Source organism: Labrus bergylta, chromosome 4 (genome assembly GCF_963930695.1).
Source record: "Labrus bergylta chromosome 4, fLabBer1.1, whole genome shotgun sequence".
NCBI lineage: Eukaryota > Metazoa > Chordata > Actinopteri > Labriformes > Labridae > Labrus > Labrus bergylta.
In genome coordinates, this window is record NC_089198.1 from 6412702 (window position 1) to 6436216 (window position 23515).

The following is a 23515-nucleotide window of genomic DNA, read 5'->3' on the forward strand; positions in this document are numbered from 1 at the left end:
TTTCAGCCTTGTTGCCTAGAAACAGTAACCTGGGCTACTAGCTTTATAAACAACAAGAGGACGGACTTGCAAAACATATTACCTACTACCTGCATTGTTTATTGTTTATTATCTATTTATTAACACAAGGACAAATACAAACTCAACTGCTGCTAATGCACTTTTCTACCCACAAGATGGCGCCCAGGTCTGCAGTTTGTGTGTGTGTGTGTGTGTGTGTGTGTGTGTGTGTGTGTGTGTGTGTGTGTGTTTTGAAGCTCCCTCCCTCCATGTCGTAGTCTGACCTCTTTCCCGCGATGACAGTTTCCTGCAGGCTGTGTCAGACGGGACCTGGTCGTCCTCACAGCGGGATGTATTGGAGGGGAGACGGGGTTACCGGAGTTTACTTGGTGGACATGCAGAGGACCGGGCTGCTGCTGCTGGACTGAATTATAATTTAATTTCCAAGGACGAGCGGAAACAGGTGAGTGTGTGGGAAGAAGTTGTGTGTGTTGTTTTCTCGCTGGTGTTTGGTTTACGCAGTGCTGCTTGGTGGTTAAGCCCTTGCCCAGATACGTGTCACTTTGAGGAGAGAACGTCACGCCGGACTCCATTCAAAAAAATAGTAATTTAACAGTTACCGCGGTTTACGATACATTTCTTCACACCGTGACCAAAGATGAATGTTCATTTTAGATAGAGTTGCTCATCGTCTTTCATTCGGCGCTATAAAATAAAACAAAACGAAACACATTTCCGTAGATCACCTGCTCTCAAAACAGCTTCCCGCTTCCCGCTTGCCGTCGCCCTCCACGGCGGTGTGTTTTGGCCGCAGTGGATGGTGGGGAAAACGGACCAGGTAGTTTTTAAAAGTTAAAAACACAACTTAATAGTGGTTTTAATGTACACTGTATGCATGCCGAATTGAAAAATACTCCAAGTTTTAAGTAATTTTTAAAAATGTAATAGTCTTGCTGCTACCATATTACCCGAAAAATACAGTTGACAAAAAACGACGTTTAGTTAGAGGACATACGTGTGACGTCCTACAAGAGTGAGGACATTGGAATGACAGTTCTGCCTGCAGTCTGTGTACATAATACAGGCTGTGAAAACATCACGCAGACTTATCAGGTATCATTCCCATGCACTTCTGACAGATACAACATTAAAGAATATTTGGCCTTGTGATCTTTAGTTGACAACCAGCAACAAATCAGTAATTTGCATGTGACCAACTTCTTACTGCATAGGCTACTTGTTGAAAGAAAATGTTTATTATAGGGCCTCTGGAGTAGACCTATAATCATGCAATTATCTCTGGTATTCCTTTTGTTAAATTATTTGAGACAGTAAGGTATATAGGCCTACATCTTAAGATTTGTATAATGCTTTTTTTTCTTGAATATCTTCTTTTTTTTTTAAAGCTGGATAGTGTTTTGGTGTCTAGATTTTTTGCCCAGTTGGCTGCTGTTAAACTTATATTTTCCGTTTAAGAACCAATACAATTTATAAGAAATGCACAGCATCCCAATAGATCTTTTATATAAGATTCTTAAAAGTAAGCTTGCTGAATATTTGTCATGCTCCAGCTTGTTATGTCTTTTCCTTTAGCGCATGGAGCTGAAAATCTTGCCGCCTGAGGCCCGCTCTTTGCAACAACTTTACTTTTTTCAGTGTATATTAAAACACGAACATTTGCTGTAAATCTTTCCCAAAAATGCATTTTCTTCCCCAGAGGAGAAATGAGTAACAGGATGGAGGGTTCGAAGGGACCAGGCAACAAGAACGGACCCATCGCAGCGCCCAGCAGCCCTGTGAGCTCCACCGTAGGCCCACCTCTGGCCCCAGAAGAGCTGGCGCAAGAGCAACAGTCGTCTCTGACAGATGTCACCCAAATGTGGATTAAATACGCAAAGACTTTTGCCATCATCCTACCGATCTACGTCTTGGGATATTTTGAGTTCAGCTTCAGCTGGGTTCTGATCGGACTCGCCATGTTGTTCTATTGGAGGAAGAACCACGGCACTAAGGACTACAGGATAAACCGTGCCTTAGCATTCCTGGACCATGAGGAGAAAGTTGTGAGGCAAAGTGTGCCTACTGCTGAGCTGCCACCATGGGTAAGTCCCTCCAACTTTCTGACAGTTCTTGTGCTATCAATATCAAGTAATCACTGCTTTGCACTCTGACTCCTTTGCAAGCTAAATCCTCCGGCCTACATTGAGTATTAGATGTCAAACATAGACTCCCTGCCTGCCTGCCAAACAAGCTTATAAAGATAACTGAGTTCACTCCCGTGGCCAAAATGTTACCGTTGTTTGTCTTCCCTCTGCTTCAAAACATTCATTTTCTATCCTACCTGTTTCCTCGAAGAAAAACAGACTGAACATCCAAGCTAACAACATTTTTGAGTTTTTCACAACATCCTGTCCGATTTAAAGAGTCCCATCTGTGACCTCTGATTCCCTTGTTTGGGTTTGTGGTGAAGATTTCCAAACATTTGCACTTGAGGTGTTGAAACATCATCGGAAACTTAAGCTGAAACTTAATACACAAGACATACAGCTCAATACTCACAATGTGGATACTGGGATAATGGATTTCATTGGTGGAAAAGGCTTTTTCAGGCAGTATACTTGACAACAAACAGAGAAAATGACCTTGTTTTTGGCAGTTAGATACTCCAAAGTGACCAGGAGTTGGAGACATCATCAGAGGTTCCCCAAAGAGTTTCCCTGTATTAAACTGACATTCTTCTGGAAGATGTTAATCATATGGTTTCGTTGGGTTATAACAAGAAGGACGATAGAACAAACCAGAGATAAAAAGTTCTCAAATTCCCATCCACAGGGAAAAACAAACTTTGTTGCTTGTTTAAATCAGTTCCCACTGTTATTAAAATTCCCGGAATCTAAGAATGCTATAAAAAATGGGGTTTCCAAACTGACTTTGAACACAACATTGTTTGGCTTTTCAAATAAGGACATGAGAAGGAAGCCACCAAATTAGTCTTTATTGGACTAAAGTTTTTCCCCTCTGGACCCCCCTCGCTGGTTATTTCCTCCTTCTGCATACTTCATTGTCTGGTTTAAGCCCCTGTAGACAGGCCAAATAGCATTACCGCTTTTTTCCAGCACATCTAAGTTGATGTAGTTACAAGACACCTTCATCTGAAGCTAGTCCATTGCCGTTGCAAAAACAGTCCTATCAAAAGTGCAACATTTTCTACAACGCCTGTCACACTGGAGTGATATCGTCACAATTCTTATATTTCTATTAAGCCCTGTCTTTTGCAAATACCCTAAAAAGTTATGGAAGTGTTTAGATATCATGGAAAAAGTACTGAAAAGTTTTGGAAATTCTTTGTTATAAAAAAGTGAAGACCTTGGGAATAATTAGGGTCTCGCAAACAGCCAATGAAAAGGTCACAAACTGGGCACCAGCTCCATTTAGCTTCCAGGATCGAATCTGTGCTTGTCTCTCTTTTTTTTCCTCTCGATGGTTTCTCTCCAGCTAACCACCCGACGGAGTTGGAGACCTCCATGAATAATTTACACATGGCCTCTCAGCCCGCGGGGCTCTCGGGGCGAGCACTGCCAAAGTAGGAGCGTCTTGAAACCTGCCTGATTTTCACTTTCTGGATTCATCGTCTCGGTGTGCCTGTCTGTCAGTGTGCAGTCAGGTTTCCCTGTGCCACAATCAGAAACCAGTATGAAGAAGGAGGACTGGCCACACGCCTACAACATAGCTGTCATTCTCTCTCTGTCTACTCTTTCTCTGGTTTCCTACATGTCACAAGCTCATCCAGCCCAAATGACTAGTTGTGAGCATGCAAGGAATGGAGATTATGTTTGGGTGTGTTCTCTTAAGATGTGAGCAAACCAGTAACATTCAGAAACTAACTCTGTGAAAGACGTTGTTTGGCACGTGCCGGCAGAGATTCACAAAAGCACATTCTTTTCCTGGAAGCTTTTTTTAAAGGAGGGTTATGGATGGAAATCTGTGGTTTAGTTATTCAGGGTTCCATTTATATTTTCAAAGCCTCATAAAACCCACAAACACGTCATATCTGGAAGGATACTTAATGGTTAAAACGACAAAGTACTACCCAAGACTTAATGTTTGTGATTGTACGCTAACCATATTAGAAAATATCACAGTTTAACAGGTTTCTCAGTTTATGAAATTTATACATTTATTATCAGTTTCAATGACCCTGCTAAGGAATGAAAACACGAGTGTTAGCGATAGAGCTAAACTAGGAAATATTTAGTTGTGATCCAATGAAAAATCAATACTAAAAAATGTACAAATGTAATTGTATGTTACCAATCAAGTTTTATACAGTTTACAATTGTTTAACAGTTTTCTCATAGCTTCAAGCAGGATCAAATTGTATCCTTTCTTTTCCATAGGAGTCCAGATGATAAGATACAAAAAGTAATAAAGCAGCAACTAAGTGCATTTGTGTATGTTCAGGCCAAACAGGTATATTATTTTGAGACCAACAAAAAAACAAATTTAGAGCAAAATTAGTCAAAACTGACCGATGTTGTGAAAATAATGAATTTTATGGCTGGAATTAAAATAGACATTTTCAGTGTACTGCACAGGTCTTGCATCAAAACCACCATAAAATGGTTATCAGACGGCTGCTTTCTGGGACACATAACATAATTAGGAAAAATGAAACATTATTATGCGTGGTAGAGAAATTCTAGTGATCAGCAGGGTCTGCTAGGATGTGATGCTCCATGTGCTCCAGGAAGTGCTCAACATGTTGCAAACAAATTGGTTGGAAACTGGTTTAGAGGACTAAAGACTAATCCACAATTGATCGATTCATCCATCCATCTTTTTATCTATTCATCAAATGGACCATCCATCCATCCGTAGACTAATCCACCAATCATCCATCTATCCATTATTCTATCTATCCACTATACCATCGACCCCTCTATCCATCCACCCAAAGACTAATCCACCAATCATTGATTCATCCATCCATTATACGATCCATCTATCCAGCCATCCACATACTAATCCACAATTGATCCATCCATCCATCCATCCATTTATCTTTTCATTAATTGGACCGTTCATCCATTGACTAATCCACCAATCATCGATTCATCCATCCATTATACCATCCATCTATCTATCCACCCACAATAATAATAATCCATAAACCATAATCCACAACCAATCAATCCATCCATCCATTATTCCATCCATTCTTTATTCCCTCCATCCATATCATTTGAGTGTTTGCCTTTGAACCTCTGAATTTATTTCAGGCTAATTAAACATGTTCTTGTTATTATCTGAAGGTGTGTTCCCACAGCATGCGAAGTGTAGTCTTAAAAATATGTTTCTGAACATTCATGTTGTTTTAAATCATTAGCATAAAGCATCCAACCTCAGCCGTGTGCCATTAACACAGAGACTCAACACCTCTGAAATAAAGATTCATTATTTCTGCTGAGTGGAAGGCAGCTTGCCAGGCGGACTCATCACCGAGCGTCCTCCCATCGCCGAGCGTCCTCCCATCGCCGAGCGTCCTCCCATCGCCGAGCGTCCTCCCATCGCCGAGCGTCCTCCTATCATCACATTATCAAACAGACCTTGAGAAACTCAGTGCTCAGCAGCAGTGCAGACAGCTTTGCAGTAAGCAGTGATGCGGCGGTGTGGAGCAGCTGTCCTGTTCTGAGTCAGCTTATCTTTTGTCTCCATGTTGTCTTTTTTCACCACGTGTGTGTGTGTGTGTGTGTGTGTGTGTGTGTGTGTGTGTGTGTGTGTGTGTGTGTGTGTCACCAATGTTTGAACCTACAACAGCGCCGCTAATGACGTTTGGATGTGTGAAGCAAACAGCAATGATTGACGACTCATTGTTTGTTTGATTAAAGGGAAACCAGTTGAAAGATGTGACGAGATAAATGTGTCTGCTTGATAACAAGCCAACAATCAGCGGTGAAGTTTGACCTCTTAAAGACACTCAGACGCTGACGGTCTGCCTCTGTTCTGCATGTAAGACACTCTATCTATGTCACCTCTGTCACACTGACCTCAAAACTCAGTGATTAGACGCATCATAGACCACCATTAGGACCCCTATTGTAAACCTTTTAAAACAGTGAAAGTCATTGAATAGTGAATAATGAATAACGTCTTGTGTCTGACCGAGAGTCGTAAACAGGAAACATCTAAATTGTTTCAGGTATGGTGGATTAGGGTAACGCGGGATATTTCCATATGAAGCCAGTAATAATATCAAAACAGGTGTGAGATGAATGAGTATTATTTTGCAAATTGACTGTAAATTGATAAACCAATCACATAGACCTAGAGTTACAACTATCAGTCGATGAATCAGTCACCGGTCATTGTCAACCGTTAATCTATTCACAAACTATTTTAATAACAGATGAATGAGTTTCAGTGTTTGTCAAAGGAAAACGTCAAAAATGGTGACATGGTGGTTTCCAGAGTTTGTTTTGTCTTCACTCCATGATAGGTCGACTCACCATCATTGGACGGTGGACACAATAACAGATTTAAAGTCTTCTTTTTGGGGTTTTTTTGGAAACACTGATTGAAAGCTTTAACCACGTCTTCCCACATATTGAATAGCTCAGACATGAATTGATTAAAAGAAGGAAGTACTCACCGTATTCACTAAACCTTGAAAATAATCCAAATGAATACAAACCTGTTTCAAACTGAAGCAGTCATAAAGTGTGTTTTTAAGATTTATTTTTGGGCTTTTTGGGCCTTTATTGTAGAGATAGGACAGTGGATAGAGAGAGAGAGAGAGAGAGAGTGGGGATTGACGTGCAGGAAAGGAGCCACAGGTGGGATTTGAACCCGCTTAGAAGAACAAGGCCTCCATACATGGGGCACGCGCACTAACGCACTAGCCTGCCTTATTTCAATGAATCCTGTCATGAAGTTAGTGCAAGGGATCAAATGTTTTCCTCTTCTTTTTTAAATGTCTGACAATGCTGAATAACGCCCCGTGTTCGCCACGTTTCTTTTTCTGAGCGCCAGCATCTTTTTTTCAGTTGTTTTCAGTGTGGAGACAGGGTTTGCAGCAGCAGGCGGCCAGCGTCCTTTTTTTCTGAGCGCTCCACCTCTTTTGTGCGGCCGCTCCGAGCGCTCAAGTAGAAAATGTTCGACTTTTCAGAAAGGCGCTGTGGACGCCATCGTCGCTCTTTTTCCAAATGTTTGACATTACCCGTAGTTTTGCCGCCCTGGGATGGAGTCTTGTGCCCACATCCTCCTCGCTCCGCGTCTTATCGGGGAAATGAATGATCTCAAATATAAAACACGCAGTAAAAAGTAACGGAGCAGTGTCGGTCGTACAGCGGCTTTTGACAACAGACTGTTGTCATGGAGACAGGACGGACGTGCAGTGCTTTTATCTCAGCACACAAACGCTTCATGATAGTGCTCCCGAGCGTACAGCCGGCACTTTTTTGCCAACAAGTGGAATTGAGTGAGTTGTTCTGATCATCGTTTTCTTAATTTGATGGGACGTAGACTTCTGCATACTCGATAAAAACCAGCATGCACTCATTCTGTATGCGAGATCAACAAACTGAACCACATCTGGCACACTAATCTGCGATCATGAGTGAATTATGGATTCTGGTGGAGAGCCTGTTGTTGTCTTGGCTCGCTCTCTCACATAAAAAAAAAAAAAAAAAAAAAAAAAAAGCTCAGATTGAGGCTTTTATGAGGGGCCGTGTGGGCAGCAGCTCTCAGCTAACAGGCCAGGAATGCCTGAAGGGATAACACAGTTTTGTATTTTAGTGAAGACAAGCTGACTCTGTAAACCATCCCGTCACTGCTTTACACACAAAAAAAACAAGAATAGGGAAAGAGAAATGTGTTGTCTCACTGATGTTCAGGAGTATTTCAAGTCATACAGCCGAGTTTAAAGTCTTTATATGTGATTTTACACACTTAAATGTAATAGAAATCAAGTATATCCTCTGAAAATAACTCTGTTTTCCGAGCTTTCCGAGTCCTATCTTCACTTTGTTTACATCGCCTGGACGGCCGGCTGACTCCTCCCCTCGCGTATAAAAGTTGTTTAATTGAGGGACTAGAGAAAAGAAGAATAACATACTGTACTCACTGCTTAACTGTGTTTCTAGATCACGCTCATTTCAGGTAAATTTACATGCAGTGTGAAGATACCAGCATAATAAAGATCGCTAGCATTAGCATGCTAACACAACAATGCAGCGCCAGTTGTTTTGGTTTCATGCTGGTGCTCAAGGGCGACATCTGCTGGATCAAAACATCTCATATAAAGCCTTTAAACAGGGAACATAGAGTCGTGAAAATCACTTAAACTATCTAAATTAATTAATTGACTAAACCTTAATTTTCTCAAATATTTCCAGCCGTTATCAAAGGCAGCCAATCCGTAGTTTTATAGTTGTAACGGGACGTGTCTTTTCCTGGCGGCCGCCATGACAGAGCCGTTTATCATTGCTGAGAAAACAACTGGATGTTTCAGCAGGAGCTTCTACTTTTTACTTCCTGTCTTACCTCAGGTGACCTCCTGCCCCCCCTCCCGTGTGGGCGGGGTAGTCTCCCGCTGTGAGGTGCATGTGTGAACCACCAGATCAGGACGGTTTCAGGGGCAGTCCTCCTGAAACTCTCTTTTTAAATTCTCTGGAGTGCATAATGTGAAACTTAACACTCATGAGTCATGTTTGGACTTTTTTTTAACCTTGAGACTGAAGTGTATCTTTGTCGTTCATGTTTCTTGATTTGCACCACAATAGTGAAGCGATGAAACAAAGTGTTTTTAGCTGGTTCGTTTTCAGAGTTGATGTCGGGTATTTTGAGTGGTTTACAGACCGTTGCAGAGCTGGCTAAACACTGAAGCTGCTGTGTTTCCTGTCTGTGTTTTCATGAAGTCTGTAACTCAGTGTGTCCATCACTGAAAACTCAACTGACCTGAAATACTCTGATCCACATAAGCTGGAAAATCTCAATGTTATTGTCTCGAGAAGGGCGGGGCTAACAGACTGAATGTCTTAATGTCATGAGTAATGAATGACATGACAACCACAGGTCAAACACGGTCTTCTAATGTTCATTTTTCCAGCGTTAAATCACATGTTTAAGACAATTAACTCTGAAGCAACCTAAGTTGGAGTGTGGCTGCACTTGGCTGCTCCTTCCTAAGGTGTGGATGTGATGATGTAACTGTACAAAGAAGCTAAACCTTCCTCCTGGACACTCCAGGGTCAAATATCGTGGTTTTAAACGGTTGTTACGACCGCAGTGTAACTCTTTCTTTCTCTCTCTGCGTCTGTTTTTCTGTTTCCCCCTCTCCTCCACCTCCTCCTCCTCTCGCTCCTCCTCTCGCTCTCTGTGTGTTCTCGTATGACTCGGGCCTGGCTGACTGGGTGGGGCTTCCCCCCGTTCCTTTTTGAAGTGCCACAGGGCAGGGCTCTGCTCCACCACGGCACAGAATGGAAACAATGTGGAGGAACAGACGAGGCCTTGTGCTGCCCTGAACTGCACACACACCGTCTGTCCGGACTGGTTTTTTTTTTGTTTGAACCTCGAAACACATTGAGAGAAGTCCACGAGGCTAATGAGCTGACGTCAGTCTTTTTTATTTAAAAGGTGTTTCAAATATCTGTTGAAACAAGAACAGTGCAGAAGCCTGGTTCAAGAGTAAACAGGTCTGAGGGGTGAAGTTTTTCAACATCTGTTTTGATTTTTTTGAAGTGTTTTCACAAGCTGACCTGACAGACAGACAAGAGGTTTAAAACCCGCCTCAGCCCGTCCAGCTCTCAGCCTGTCGTTAGGTTGACTGAAAGTTAGACTGAGACAGCATTTTTCAGCGTGGAGATGAAGACCGCCATCGATGGGACGTTAAAGCCCCCTGCAGTAACAAATGGGTGGCGTCGCTCAGACTAAGTCCATTAACAGACTCTGCATACTGATCTCTTTACAATGTTGATCATTTCCAGGGCAATAGGGGTCACATGTTTTTTTTTTTTTTTTGTGTGCAGTGGTTAGCGATGTTGACACACAGCGAGTAGGTTCATGGTTCGAATCCCTGTTGGACAGGAGCCTCTCTGTGTGGAGTCGGCATGTTCTCTGAGTGCTTGTGTGAGTACTCTGGCTTCCTACCACCGACCAAAGACACCCTGACTCTAAATTGCCTGTAGTTGTGACTGTGGTCGTTTTGTAGCTCCGCCTCTCGCCCAATGACAGCTGGGCTCAGCTCCAGCCCTTGCGACCCCGATTGGGAAAAGTGGTATCTAGATAATGGATGGAGAGATGTGCAATATCATCAGCAGTAATGGAAGTCAGATTAGGAGATCAATAACATACATTTTCTGGGGACATTTGCGACCGACTACAGACTCTCCTCCAGGTATAATAACTGGAAATGTAGTAAATATCAACTCTTTGTTGTGTTTCCAACCGCAGCACATTAGAGCGCTCAGATTCCTGATTTCTCTTACCCTCCGCTCTTCCTCGACAGCTCTCCTCTCTTTGAGCCTAAAATATAGACGTCAGCGAGGAGCAGGCGTTCTGTCATTTGGGTCTCCTCTTTCTGCACCTTTTAACGCCTCCTGCAGATGCTGAGTGAGCTGGTTTCCTCGTTGTGTTCAAGGGGTCACCTTGCAGACGAGAGCGGCCGTCCTTTCTTCACCGACTCCAGTCAGCAGGAAGTGACAGAAAAACATTCAAAATGATGACAGGAAGTGCAGCTTACTTTTGACTTTCTCTGTTGCATTTAAGTGAATACATAACCAACCAACGTAATAAACTACGGCAGATTTATTAATCATCTCCACACCTCTCTCTCTCTCTCTCTCTCTTTCACACACACACACACACACACACACACACACACACACGCTTTGTAGAGGGGGGTGTGGCTGTGAAGGGAGGTTAGGATTTCCAAACAGCTGTTACATAGTTGGACCGTGAGTCTCACCCATTTGACCTGCTGTGACACGGAGAAACACTCACACACATTCTTGACTAAAGGGATGCTCCGAGGCTGGTTTTGAGGAGGGGGGGGGGGGGGGGGGGGGGCTTGTTTTGTAAATGTTTCTGTTTTCACATTTCAATCTTCTCATTTAAATGACATCAAGAAACTCTCCCAGATAACTTTATGTACCGACACTGAGGCTGTCTGTTTGAATTATTTCAACTGCTCCGTCTTTTTTTTTTTTTTTAGCATTTTAATGAATACTACGTTTCCCATGAGCCTCTGGCCTGTGTTTGATGAGGCTACAGTCAGCTTAAAGTCACAGTTTAGACACAAAATACACCCTGCAAAAACTCAAATCCAAGCAAATGTCATTTTAATTGATCTTACTTTATTGATTATGATTAAGTGTCAGGAAATTCTGGTTACACTCTTATTCATTTTCAGACCGCAGGAACTTCTTCATAGTTCTAGGAACTGTTGGAACCCTTCTCCTTTTTTTATTCAAGGAACTATGAACTATGTCAGTTCCTAAAACCCCCGTTTAGAGGAACCTTTGTAGAGCCTACTTCACAGTAAGTACCATGGAGGTGTGAATGCAGACAGAAAGAGAAGTTCCAAAGGTGTGTTGTTCTCAGATTTATTCCCCTACCTCTACTACACAGGGACCTTGACAGAGCTGTTGGGGGTCCAATGCCTTGCTCAGTGGCACATCGGCAGTACTTGGGAAGTAAACTGGCACCTCTCTAGTGACCAGAGTATTTTGGTCACCATATTTTGGTCCGTACCTGGGCTTGAACTGGCGACCCTTTGGTCCCCTACGAGTTACTACAGACTGAACTACTGCCGCCCCCATTTTTGTCTTATTTCTTTTTTTGCTTCATTATAATTATTATTCAATCACGACGTGTGAGTTGAAGGCAGCTCAAAATAATGTGAAAATTGAACTTCTGGGGAATCTTTGGACCCACTACAGCAGCAGTCGAGTCTCAGGACCCACCACCGACTCCTTCATGAACAATCACGACTCACATTTCTGGACCTCAGACGGTAGAGAACATGTGACAGAACAATGCAACGGAACAAAACTGTCATAGACTTTTTCAACACAATTTTCTTTTTTAGACACACATTCACGACCCACAAAAAGCTGCTCTGCGACCCACCTTTGGGTCCCGACCCACCAGTTGGAAACCACTGCACTACAGGGTCTGTTGAGCGACAGGACCCATCGTTTTTAAACCAGCGCTCTAATGAAAGAGAAATGTTTCCTGTCTTTATTACTCTGAGGAAATGAGTCAGTTTCCTGGCTTTGTCACTCTGCAGGCTGTTGAGAATTACTCATCTTGTAAGAAGGTGTAAAAATACATCCTTCCATCATTTATTTCATTTTCACACATCTCAGAGCATGACCACACTTCCTGTCAGTCGTTTAAATCCCGACTCAAAAACGTTCATGTGAATATCTGTTGTTTCCTCTGGTGAGTAAGTGTCAGTCGGGCTTTTCGTTGTGTAACCTGAACGAGGAGAAACTGATGTTACAGCAGCGTCCATCTTTCCTCGTTGGACTCCTCTGTGTGCAGTTTGATGCACTTGAAGCTGTGAGTGATGCTGCAGGTGTTAGCTGACTGGCTGTGTTGACCGCAGGTGGAGGTAAACAAAGGACAGAGCGGGGGGGACAGGTCACACAGCCACATCATCTGCTGCAGCTGCACCAGAAAAACTCCACCTGGAAAAGAAAACATCCTCGATCCCCGTGTTAACTCAGGCGAGGAGCGATTTGTTTTTCCATTTACATGTTTGTCTTCACTTCGCCCTCTCTGTCCTCCAGACATGAAGAGATAGTAATCGATGCAGCTTCAGTTTCTATTCATGCTGCTTTATACATGACATCATGACACAGATTTGTGTTTTGAAGGTTTCTTGACCTTCTGTGTTTCAATTATTTGAGACTTGTACTGCGAGAGTTTTCAGGATACCAGACTTTTAATCTTCAATACATTACTTGATGATCCTCGTTATGTCATCAGTTTCCTGCAGACTCCTCTACTGTAGAGAACAAACCAAATGACATGTTTTTGTAGGCCAACCCGGAAGTAGCAAACGCCATGGGGTCGAATTCGCCTATGGGATTTTTGCATTGGATTTTGGATCACTGCAGGAAATAAGCTCTGTGGCAAACTTCTTTTTCTGATGCTTGGGCGTTTTGTTCAGCAGGATCATCTTCACAGATGAACGCCATTTTGATGACGTTTGAAGCGTCAATGCGGCCGACAGAAGTAAAAAGCTAACGTTATGCTATGGCTAACTACACCGCGGTCGGATGATTCTTTGACGTCACCGCCGTTATGCCTCGGACGATCTAATCGGCGGTTTTGACAAGCTAGCGAAACCGTAGCTTAATGTTTGCAAGAGCACTGAAAAACGTCGTTGGGAGTCACATGTTCCAAGGTGGGAACCGGGCTTCAGCTGCTTTGGGAGAGAATTCAAACCAGCTTTGTAGGTTGGTGTGAGAACACCTCGGTTTAGAGATGGTTTCCCCACCTTGACATAAACGTCTTCTTTAACACCCTCTTCAAACCGACGGTCCTCCCTGTCCAGGATCTGATCTGATCACAAACTCACCAGATGAATCAGCACTTGTTGAGCTCCATGCACTGAACAAGAAAATAGTTGTGTCACAGGAATAGAAAGCGTCACACCAACAATCTGCGTTCCGTGTTTTTTTATTTCTGCTGACGGCGGTGGTGTGCACGAGGACGGCTCGCTGTGTATTTCCTAGATGGCTTCATGTTTGTATGAGACAGGGGTGACCTCACATTCCTGTGAAACATGCAGCGCGCTGGTGTGAGTCTGCAGTGTCACAGAAAACACGATCCTCATGTGGGAAACAACGTTTTGTAGTGAGCAGACTGAGTGATGTAAAAGCAGTTTTTTTTTTTTTTGCATTTGCTCTCCTGAAAATGTCTGGAGAATTTCACTGTCACTGTCCATTAAAACCTGTACACACAGGTTCACAAGATCACACGAGAACTACAAGATCACACGAGAACTACAAGATCACACGGGAACGCAGAGAAAAACAATGCTTTGTCTTTCTGAGGCTGAGTTGTTGTTGATTCAGTGCCTGTAATGGCGTAATGTTGATAAAGTGATGAAACATACTGTATGATCGTGAGTCTGTATATTGTGTTTTATTTTGAACTCGACCGGACGCTCGCTCTGTGCGTTCCCTTATCTGACTTCCTGTCTGGAACGGTCTGCTCTGCTCAGCTTGAGGCGAGCTCTGTCGAAAATATATACATGGTGCACATTTGAAACGGAGCAGAGCTGAGTGCCGCTGCTGGCCACTGGAGTGGGAGCGAACGTCGCCATAGTAACGGAGTTTTTGAATATTGGTTGTTAGGAGAGGATGCAATCCATCAAAAATTGCAGCTAAATTCCTGCACACTGTTTTAATTGCACAAAAACATTTGAAGTGTTTCGGTACCAAAACGTTGTCAACATTTTGCGCAATTTAGCCTAGTGTTTCTCAACCGGTGGGTCGGGACCCTAAAGTGGGTCGTGGAGTTGTGTTCAGTGGGTCCCGGAAAAAAAAAAAGGTGTCCAAAGGTCTAAAAATCACTTTTAAAAACATTTTAGTTTTGTCTCATCTCTTTGTTCTGTCATATGTTTTATACCGTCTGAGATCCAAACTGCTCCATGTTTTCATCACTAAAAAATCTGATGGGTTGGAAAATATCCCAAAATTGGGTCAGAGACCAGTTGAGAACCACTGATTTAGACAACGTGCAGGAAATGTTTTATTACTGAAAACATAAAGTGACCCTGTGTTGGGTGTCTATACTTCTTTTTGTTGCTGAGGCATTGAAACAGGCATCCATAACATTCGATTTTTACTATTTTTCGAGTTGATGTAGCATGTTGCCTCTTCCTTTTCCAGAGAACGCAGAGCTGCTGATGAGGAAGCAAACATACGTCGACTACTTCTGTATTTAGTTCAGCATTTAAAGTCCCTTCTTCCTGTCTCACCTGGACGTAGTCTCTTTGTCATGCTTTATTTCTCATCTGTTTGTGTGGAGGTGCAGAATCCTCTCCCTGCGTCGGTGATGTAACAGCACACACTTCCTGTCAGGCAGCTCGTCAGCGCGCAGCAGCAGCACTTTAAACCTCTCACTGTCATTTATCTGCTGGATGTGATCCATCATCCGACAGAGAGGAACACCTGCACTTTACAGGGGAACAGATAAACCCATTAGCTGTTAGCTTTGAGCCACGTTAGCTTCATCACTTTGGTGTGTTGGTCAGCTGCTTATTGACCTAAATGAAATATCTCAGCAGCGTTTAGAGGCATTAAAGCAGCGTGTTGTGCAGACTGTTATGGTTTCAGAATTGGATTTATCCTCATGTCTTGTATGATCTATTGATGTCTGGCTTGTAAGACTTAAAATAAATCAAAATATCATCACATCGCTCTTATCCCAGAGCAGGATCCAAATCACAAAAGCTGCTCTTTGATGAAGGTCAAATGTCAACTTGAAATATCTCTCAGTGAATGTTACAAAGCATAGCGTCCACGATATGATACTTTCCACTGTTTGTAATTATTATTTATTTTCTGTTCTGTCTGTTTTTTTATGTTCACCTTTGTCTTATGTTACATGTTCGGAATAAACAAAAAAAACAAATAAATAAACATTATGGAGATTGAATCAGTTTTTACAGTGCAGCGTGTCCCACAGAATGACAGGATACCCGGGGCGGTGGAGTTTTTTTTACTCCTATCTTAGAGTATATTTTAATATACCGTTTGTATTTAAATCAAATGAGTTTATCCCCTCTGAATTAATTCAGTTTTTGCAACAAACAACTTCAATCTGCTCGCCTTATCAACACGCACACACCTGGAGTACGCCTCGCGTTTTGAAAAGTTCCTCTTGATATTCTGTTATTTTTAGGAGTTTCTTGCTGCTGATGCTGAACTTCCTGTAACTGGGTTTCCAGGTTCTACTGAACGTTTCCAAATGGAGTGTGCTTGTAATTTATCCTCCAGCCACGTCTTAGAGGAAGGGACAGTTGCTCTCTTCTTTGAAAGGAAGCTGTGTTGCTTTAAGTTCTCTGAAGGTCACAGATGAGCAGAGTCGGCTCTGGTTTGATGAAAGTTTTCATGACCTCATGATGTCACAGAGATCAATCCAAAAAGATTTAACCCTTGGACTTAAACTATAGGCTGCAGAAATGATTCCTTAACTAATCTTTCTTTGTCTGAATAATCTCCGTCTGGTTTTTTTTCCTGTATTGTGCATCCTTTAAATAAAAGGGAAGCTTCATAGAGATTCCAGTTTCTGTGATATTGAGATAGATTTTTTAAAAATTGATATTTCAGACTGATTTAGACCCGATTTTTTATTTTAACTCCTTCCTTTCTTTCTCTCATTCCAGGTCCATTATCCAGATGTGGAGAGAGTGGAGTGGCTGAATAAGGTGAAAACACACACACACACACACACACACACACACACACACACACACACACACACACACACACACACACACACACACACACACACACACACACACACACATATTAAGGCCCCCCCCCCCTCTCGTCCCACCCCCGCTGGCTCTCTCTGCCTCAGGAGCCGTAAGCCTGTTAGGCTGCAGAGACAGACAGGTAGGGTTTATAAATAGGACCTGAATGTGGAGCTCTGCTAGACCCTGACCCAGTGCTACAGTCTCCCCTGAGAGAGAGAGAGAGGGAGGTGAAGCAGAGCGAGTGATAGCTTGAGATATGATGATAACCATTATTTATAGAGCGTGCTTTAGAACAATGTTAGAGAGTCGGACACTTCATAACATCAGGGGTGGAAAGCAAAGGTTCACAGGTTTTATAAAGAGAAGATCACTGACTCAGCTGAGCCGAGCTCCTCGGGCTGTTCTCTGCAGAACCTGCGGGGGCCTGACCGACAAACACACAAAGAACTGGAACCCAGTAAGAGCAGCACTTAGTGAAAGTCTGAAGATGGACTTCCAGGAAGAAGTCGATGGATACAGACGAGCAGGAATATAGCTTTCAAAAAATCCAAAACACCACTGCTCACTGCATCTGCACTTTAGAGGGAACGGGAAGCATGTTTTGATACTCTTTGATAAAACTGTTATTTGAGATGTCAGAGGAAGTGTATCTCGATAGACGAGAAGCTCAAATTAGTACTGCACAGAGCCGCATCTTGTTGGGTAGCAGTATTTGAGAGAACACCGGCTCCTGTTTGTTCTATACAATCTTCAAAAAAAAAAAAACACCTCAAACTTGTGAACAACCTTATCTGGCATCAGGTCATTAGCTCCACCCTGGCTGAGACTGTGTGGCATCTGAACTCCATATTTCTGTCTAACTCTCCCCCCCTCTCTCTCTCCTCCCTCGTAGACCGTGAAGCAGATGTGGCCGTTCATCTGCCAGTTTGTGGACAAGCTGTTCAGAGACACCATCGAGCCGGCGGTGCAGGGCGCCAACCCTCATCTCAGCTCCTTCTGCTTCACCAAGATCGACATGGGCGACAAGGTGACGAAGCGGACACCCGGACTGTGATGAGAATGTTTAACACGTACAGAGCTCGATCTGAAAGGAAGCTAACCTCAGACGTAACGCAGAAGAATCTGAATCAAAGAAACACAAGAAAATAAGACAAGCTGTGTTTTACTCGTCTGTTCTGATTTAAAAACATCTTGACACATTTTTGCTCACATTTCAGAGCTGGGCATCACATGTTAGCATCGTGTCAGCTCTGGGAAAGATTTACTCACCTGTGTCTGTTTTGTGTTTCTGCAGCCGCTGAGAGTGAACGGGGTGAAAGTTTACACGGAGAATGTGGACAAGAGGCAGGTCATCATGGACCTGCAGGTCAGGTACGCAGTGAAACACTATCTGTATATTCTAATGTTGAGGATCGATGGATGCCCTTTGCTACTCATCCGGGATGCAGCTGGAGCAGGAACAAACCGCTTTCTAAATCCAGCTCACTCCAGGATGGTTCAGCTTGACTTTAAAGTTGAATGCATATAAAACATTAGAGTGGTTTCCCATAGCGCCAGGTGTGAGTTTACGAGACTTCTCCGTGTCACCAGGTTGTCACATGACCTGTAAAATCCCCACCTGGTGACATGGAGAACACGTCTAGTCTTATGTCTGTTGTACCTCTGGGGGTTGATGTCCCACTGAGATGTATCCTCCCGTGCTTAAAAATTAAGCGAATGTGGGAGTGCAAAAAAAAAAGTGCAGTTCCTCGAGTGTCCACTTGAGGCTGCAAGCAGAATCCCCAGAAGTCTCATACACACCTATACTCAAGAGTCTGTTTTTACAGCGGACATAAACATGTTTACAGCCGGGTTCAAAAAACAAATGTGGTTTGAGTATCTCCTGTCTTTATCGGCACAACTATTTGTCTTGGAATAAAAACGCATGATGGGACTTGATCCGTTCTTTTTCTCACTTTATTAAGTCTGCATTACGGTGACCTCATGACGATATGAGACACGCCCATTTACAATACAGAGGGGCTCATGAGAGAAACAAGAGAAGCAAGGTACAAAACTTTGATACATTTATTCGGGATGCACCGATGTATTGGTTCTACATCGGTATCGGCCCTGTTGACTGACCGGACCCTCCACAAATAATGTGGCATGAACCGATGTCAGTAGCCGATGTTTATTTGTTGTGCCAAATCAATTTAATGCCGACATCTAGTACACCAAACTACTGATTCAGAGAAGAAGTCCCCTGAATATGAGAGAAAATGTTGCATTGTGGGAGTCTTGCAAAAAAAGAAGTCATGAAACAAACATCGTCGTCCGGTTCGGCTAAATCTTTCTTGTTGTCGGCCTTGATTTTCCCAATCGGGACGTGTTCGTTAGCTTTTGTTCACAGAAACAACTGCACGATCAAACAACAAAAGGCCCTGAGAGGCCGCTGCTCCAGACCCCGCAATACGCACTGGTTTCACTCTTCTGTGGTCACCCCTCATTCAGACCCAGTACAGGCCGTGTCCAGCCTCACACAGGGGTCTCGAACTTATTGTAAAGGACAGCTGAACTCCAGCCTTTTCCTTTAAAAGTTAAAAACCTGTTTCCTGCTCTGGAGTCGACCAAACGCAGAACATGAAAAATCTTAAATCAACATGATATCTGTGTATGTTTCTATTTCCCCCCCTGAACTGTCTCGTTTATCATTCATCGTCTTATTGCTTCTTCTTCTTCTTCCTTCCTTTCAGCTTCGTGGGGAACACGGAGATTGACGTGGACATAAAGAAATATTACTGCAGAGCTGGAATCAAAAGCATACAGGTAAGACTGTCTGTCTCGACTGCACCAAAACATTGACAACGCTTCAGTTCCAAAAATGTTGCCAATGTCTTTTGTTTAATGCACACAGCGTTCAGTGATGTGAGGATTTCTTTTTGGACATTCAATCAATCATTAAAGCAGATCTATGATCCTCACTCTCACCTTTAATCATGTCAGTCTGGGAAACCACATGTGCAGCTCAAAAACCTTCTTATTTATCTGATACTGACGTCAGTAAAATCCTTCATCTCAGCCTCTGCCTGAAACGCTTCATTTCAGCTGCTGTCTCTTTAAGGCCCGCCTCCCCACGTGCCCACTTTCCTCTGATTGGCCAGCTCTGTTTGCAGTCACAGGGAGATTTTAAGTGAGCTTCCTGGTGGGCGTGTCCTACAACTTTGCTCCACTCTTTGCTCTGATACGTCAGAAGAACTTTAAGTCAGGTTCTGACCAAGTCTCACCAAGATCTCGTAAAGTCTCGTTCAGAGCAGCAGGAAACCACGTCCGGGGACTCCACCAACAACTGTGTATCATGTGTTTTAAAAAAACATTGCAGAGGTTTAGTTTGGATATTTAACACGATACATATGTATTTAAATATGGATCAGCATCATGGATCTCCTTTAAAATAACAAAGATCTAAAATATTGAAGTTTTCCAAACTTTGACATCCTTCAGCAGTGCAGACGATGCAGCCAGCTCTGAAACGAGAGTCAACATTTTCAAATAGTAAAGAGGATTAAAAAACTTAAACCGTACTTTCACACAGACGCTGAATTGTTACCGGTGGAAGCCCTCCTCCTCTCTCTGACCCTGACCTCTGAATTAGCCCGCGACCCCTCCAGAGACTACTTTTACATCATGTGTTGACTCAGCGGGCTGATAACGGAGACGTTATCCTCTCTGATGTTGACGGAGGAATCGCACCATGTTTGCTGTTCAGAGATCAGAGGAGAAAGTGAGAGAGAGGAGAGAAAAAGTTGGAGAAGATTTAAAGAGAGAGTCAATGTTTGCCTTTTGTGCTCGCCTCAAATTGTACAGCTGCAGCGCTGCAGTGTGTGTCCCCGCCGAGGAACTAAGCGGCTCAGAAGGTTTAAACTTCCCGAGCTTATCGGGGGAATGATGAGTCATTTCTTAAGGGCGACAGATTTCATTAAATGTCGTAAATCACTTATAAAAAAAAGCGACTTTCTCCCTCTTCTCCTGTGGTGGAAATGGCTCCTGACACCGTTTAAAATAAAAAATAAAAATTCAGAAAGCCTCCTCCTCTGTCAGGCAGGAGCGAGCTTACAGGAAGGATAAACAGAACATTATCTTCAATCTTTCCACTGCGCTCGCTCCGATGAGCAAAATGTTGGTATTTGATTACTCAGAGCCAGCTACGACCAAATTTGGTGCTGCAGACGGGCAGTCTACATATCTGAGGTTTGAGTCACTGCAGCCACTGAGGAAGCAGTGTCGTTAATTAAACAGAAAAAAAGCTCCAGGGGGAATCTGTTTCTTAAGAATCATCAGACTGTTTTTAAAAAGTGTAATCTGAAGAAAGCTGTTACCTGCAGCTTTTACTCTGCCAGTTTTCAAGCACCACTAAGATTATGCAGTACCAGCATTTCACACATTGGTGAAATCCTAAATACAGCTTTATGCAAGTCCAGGGGTCTCCCACATAGCATTACAAGACCTGCAGAGCAGAGTGCAATAGTCCGGCGTAGGATGCAATTAGGGGGCAGCTGTAGCTCAGTCTGTAGGGAGTGGAAGGTTCAAGTCCTGGTGCGGGGCCTTAATCTGGAAGTCGGTCTGGTAGCTGGAGAGGTGCCGAGGTACTGCCCTTGAGCAAGGCACCGAACCCCTCAAACACTCTCGTCTGCCTCTATGTGTAGCCTTATGAGCAGCACACACTCTGACATCGCTCCACTAATGGATGTCAGGTCCTGTTTGTGCATGTGTGTGATTCCTATGTGAGTGTAAAACCAGAATTTCCTTCTGGGATTAATAAAGTATGTCAAGTGAAAGGCAGTCCAATGATTACATTTTAAATAGCAATTAACTGCATTGTTTGAAAATCCATCATAATGCATTTCAAAACATTTATTTTGAAATTTTGTACTGTCTTAATCTAAGCGCATTTAAAAATCCTGCTTTTATTTTGAAAGAAAGCACCAAACTCCCACTAGAAGGTTCGTGAAGGTTCATTGGGAAAAAGGTAATTACAGATCAGACAGCTAACAGCCAGTACGGTAAACACGTGAAATGTTGTAAACCACAAACGTTTGACTCGTCAGCTGAGCTGTCTCGGGGGTTGTTCTCAGTCCAAAGTAATATCCACCTTATGACATCACACATTGACCATTGACCTTCCTTTGAGCTGTTTGACTTTACTTTGTGATCCCTAACCACTTCCTGTTTATGTGCTTAACTTCATGTCCTAACCTTCACTCTACAAGAAGGTCCTAACTGTATTTCAAAATAAAAGCATGGTTGACTTCAAACAGCATCCCGATTAACTATTAAAATTAAACGATTGATCATGATTCACAATTTTAACGGTTTGACATCCTTAATAAAAAGGCTTTAATTGAATATAAGTCATCCCTTCTGTTTCCTCTGTCCAGCTCCATGGGACGATGCGGGTGGTGATGGAGCCTCTGCTGGGGGACATGCCTCTGATCGGAGCTCTGTCCGTCTTTTTCCTCAAGAAACCAGTGAGTACTTTGACCTTTGACCTCTTCCTTTGACTCTGATCTCCAGCGGAGATTCTCCTCTGAAACCATCCAAAGCCTGCCAGGATATTCCATGCAACCTGATACAGTTATATATTATATTATTTTGAGGATATCAAAGAGTTGTAAGAAAATCGAGACACGCTTCAGCACCTTGACAGTGTAGTTTAGGAAACCATCAAACCACAAAAAGAAAGACAAAACAGGAAGTTACAATTTGCTCTGATATCAAAAGTTTCTCTTTGAAGCTTCAGAGGATTTTCCCCGAAACACTTGGTATCAAAAAGGATCGAACATTTGGGCGACCGCGCTGCAGGCCTAGCGTCCAGTCTCACCAAAATGACCCTGTGTTTTTCCTCCGCAGTCTTCCTGCTCTCCTCCTCTATCAGTGCATTCCTCCTCTCTAACTGCTCTCTTCCTTCCTGCGCCTCAGCACATTTTCATCTCCCAGATTCAGCCTGTGATAACTGCTGTCAACATGAAAAAGAATCACTTTCAAAAGCTTCAAACAGAGAAGCAGAAGAAGGTTACTTCTCCCCCAAAACGTGTTTTTGTTGTAATAGGAAGACATCAGTTTTGACTAGGGATCGACCGATTTGGGCTTTTAAGGGGTTTTAACGATACTAGGGAGAGAAAAACATCTGATACTGATATATCAGCCGATATCGTTCTATCTTTGATCTATAGAGATAGATGCAGATTTACACATTTATTGTGTTGATCCTTCAAATGAAGTCATCAAACACTTATAACGAAGACAAGATGGTCACTCAACTGGAAAGTAGCCGTGCATGTACGTGCATCACCGCTTGACCCTCTGGAGAGTGATCATGCTTGTTGTAATCCATATAGCGCCGTCTGCTGGTGACAGGCAGAAAGAGAACTGCTAGTGTAATATAATGATGCTATTCGACAGGTGAATAAATGAATTAATATCGGCGCATATCGGCGATCAAATCAGAAAATGTGTGCTCAAACAAGCCGTTTGGAGATTTACCCTTCATGACATCACAAAGGGCAGTAGCCCCTCCCACAGGTGGGTGACACTCCCACAGCTAGGTGTTTGTTCTGTCCTCTGAGTCTGCCTTCTCACCGTAAACAATAGGACATGGAGCGAGAAAGCATCAAGTACACCCAAGCCCTTCCAAGAAGGGGCGTGGTCAGACACAGCTAATTTACATATTTAAAGGTACAGACACAGAAACAGCCTGTTCTGAGCAGGGCTGAAATAGAGGGGTTTATAGATATGATCAAATGCAGGATCAGAGTGGATTTAGAACAAGAAACTTCACACACATGTTTTGAGGAGCTCTGACACTTATTTAAACTGAAGAGGAGGAAGAGGATATGTGACCTTTAACTATTTAATATTGTCCTGTGATTGTTGTCATTTGCTTGCATATCATCTTTGTATCATCAGATCAAAACACCCATGGTTTTCTGTGGAGTTTAAAGGAACAAAACAACATTTTTTAAATGTTTTGGCTTGAATGTG

At 43.0% G+C, this 23515-nt stretch overlaps 1 protein-coding gene across 3 annotated transcripts in view; it reads left to right on the forward strand.

The window, feature by feature from the left end:
* Positions 1-304: 304 nt before the first annotated feature.
* The window catches only part of LOC110000881 (extended synaptotagmin-2), a 53614-nt gene continuing 30403 nt past the window's right edge, over positions 305-23515 (forward strand). For 2 of the 3 annotated variants that reach the window (XM_065954471.1, XM_065954472.1), the window contains exons 1-7: positions 306-463; positions 1718-2102; positions 16403-16444; positions 17388-17522; positions 17790-17866; positions 19231-19303; positions 21913-22002. In XM_065954471.1, the coding sequence (XP_065810543.1) occupies positions 1725-2102; positions 16403-16444; positions 17388-17522; positions 17790-17866; positions 19231-19303; positions 21913-22002 (795 nt within the window). In that variant the 5' untranslated portion in view covers positions 306-463; positions 1718-1724. Of the gene's footprint in view, positions 464-1717; positions 2103-16402; positions 16445-17387; positions 17523-17789; positions 17867-19230; positions 19304-21912; positions 22003-23515 lie in introns of all 3 variants that reach the window. The other variant, XM_065954470.1, reaches the window with a different exon arrangement.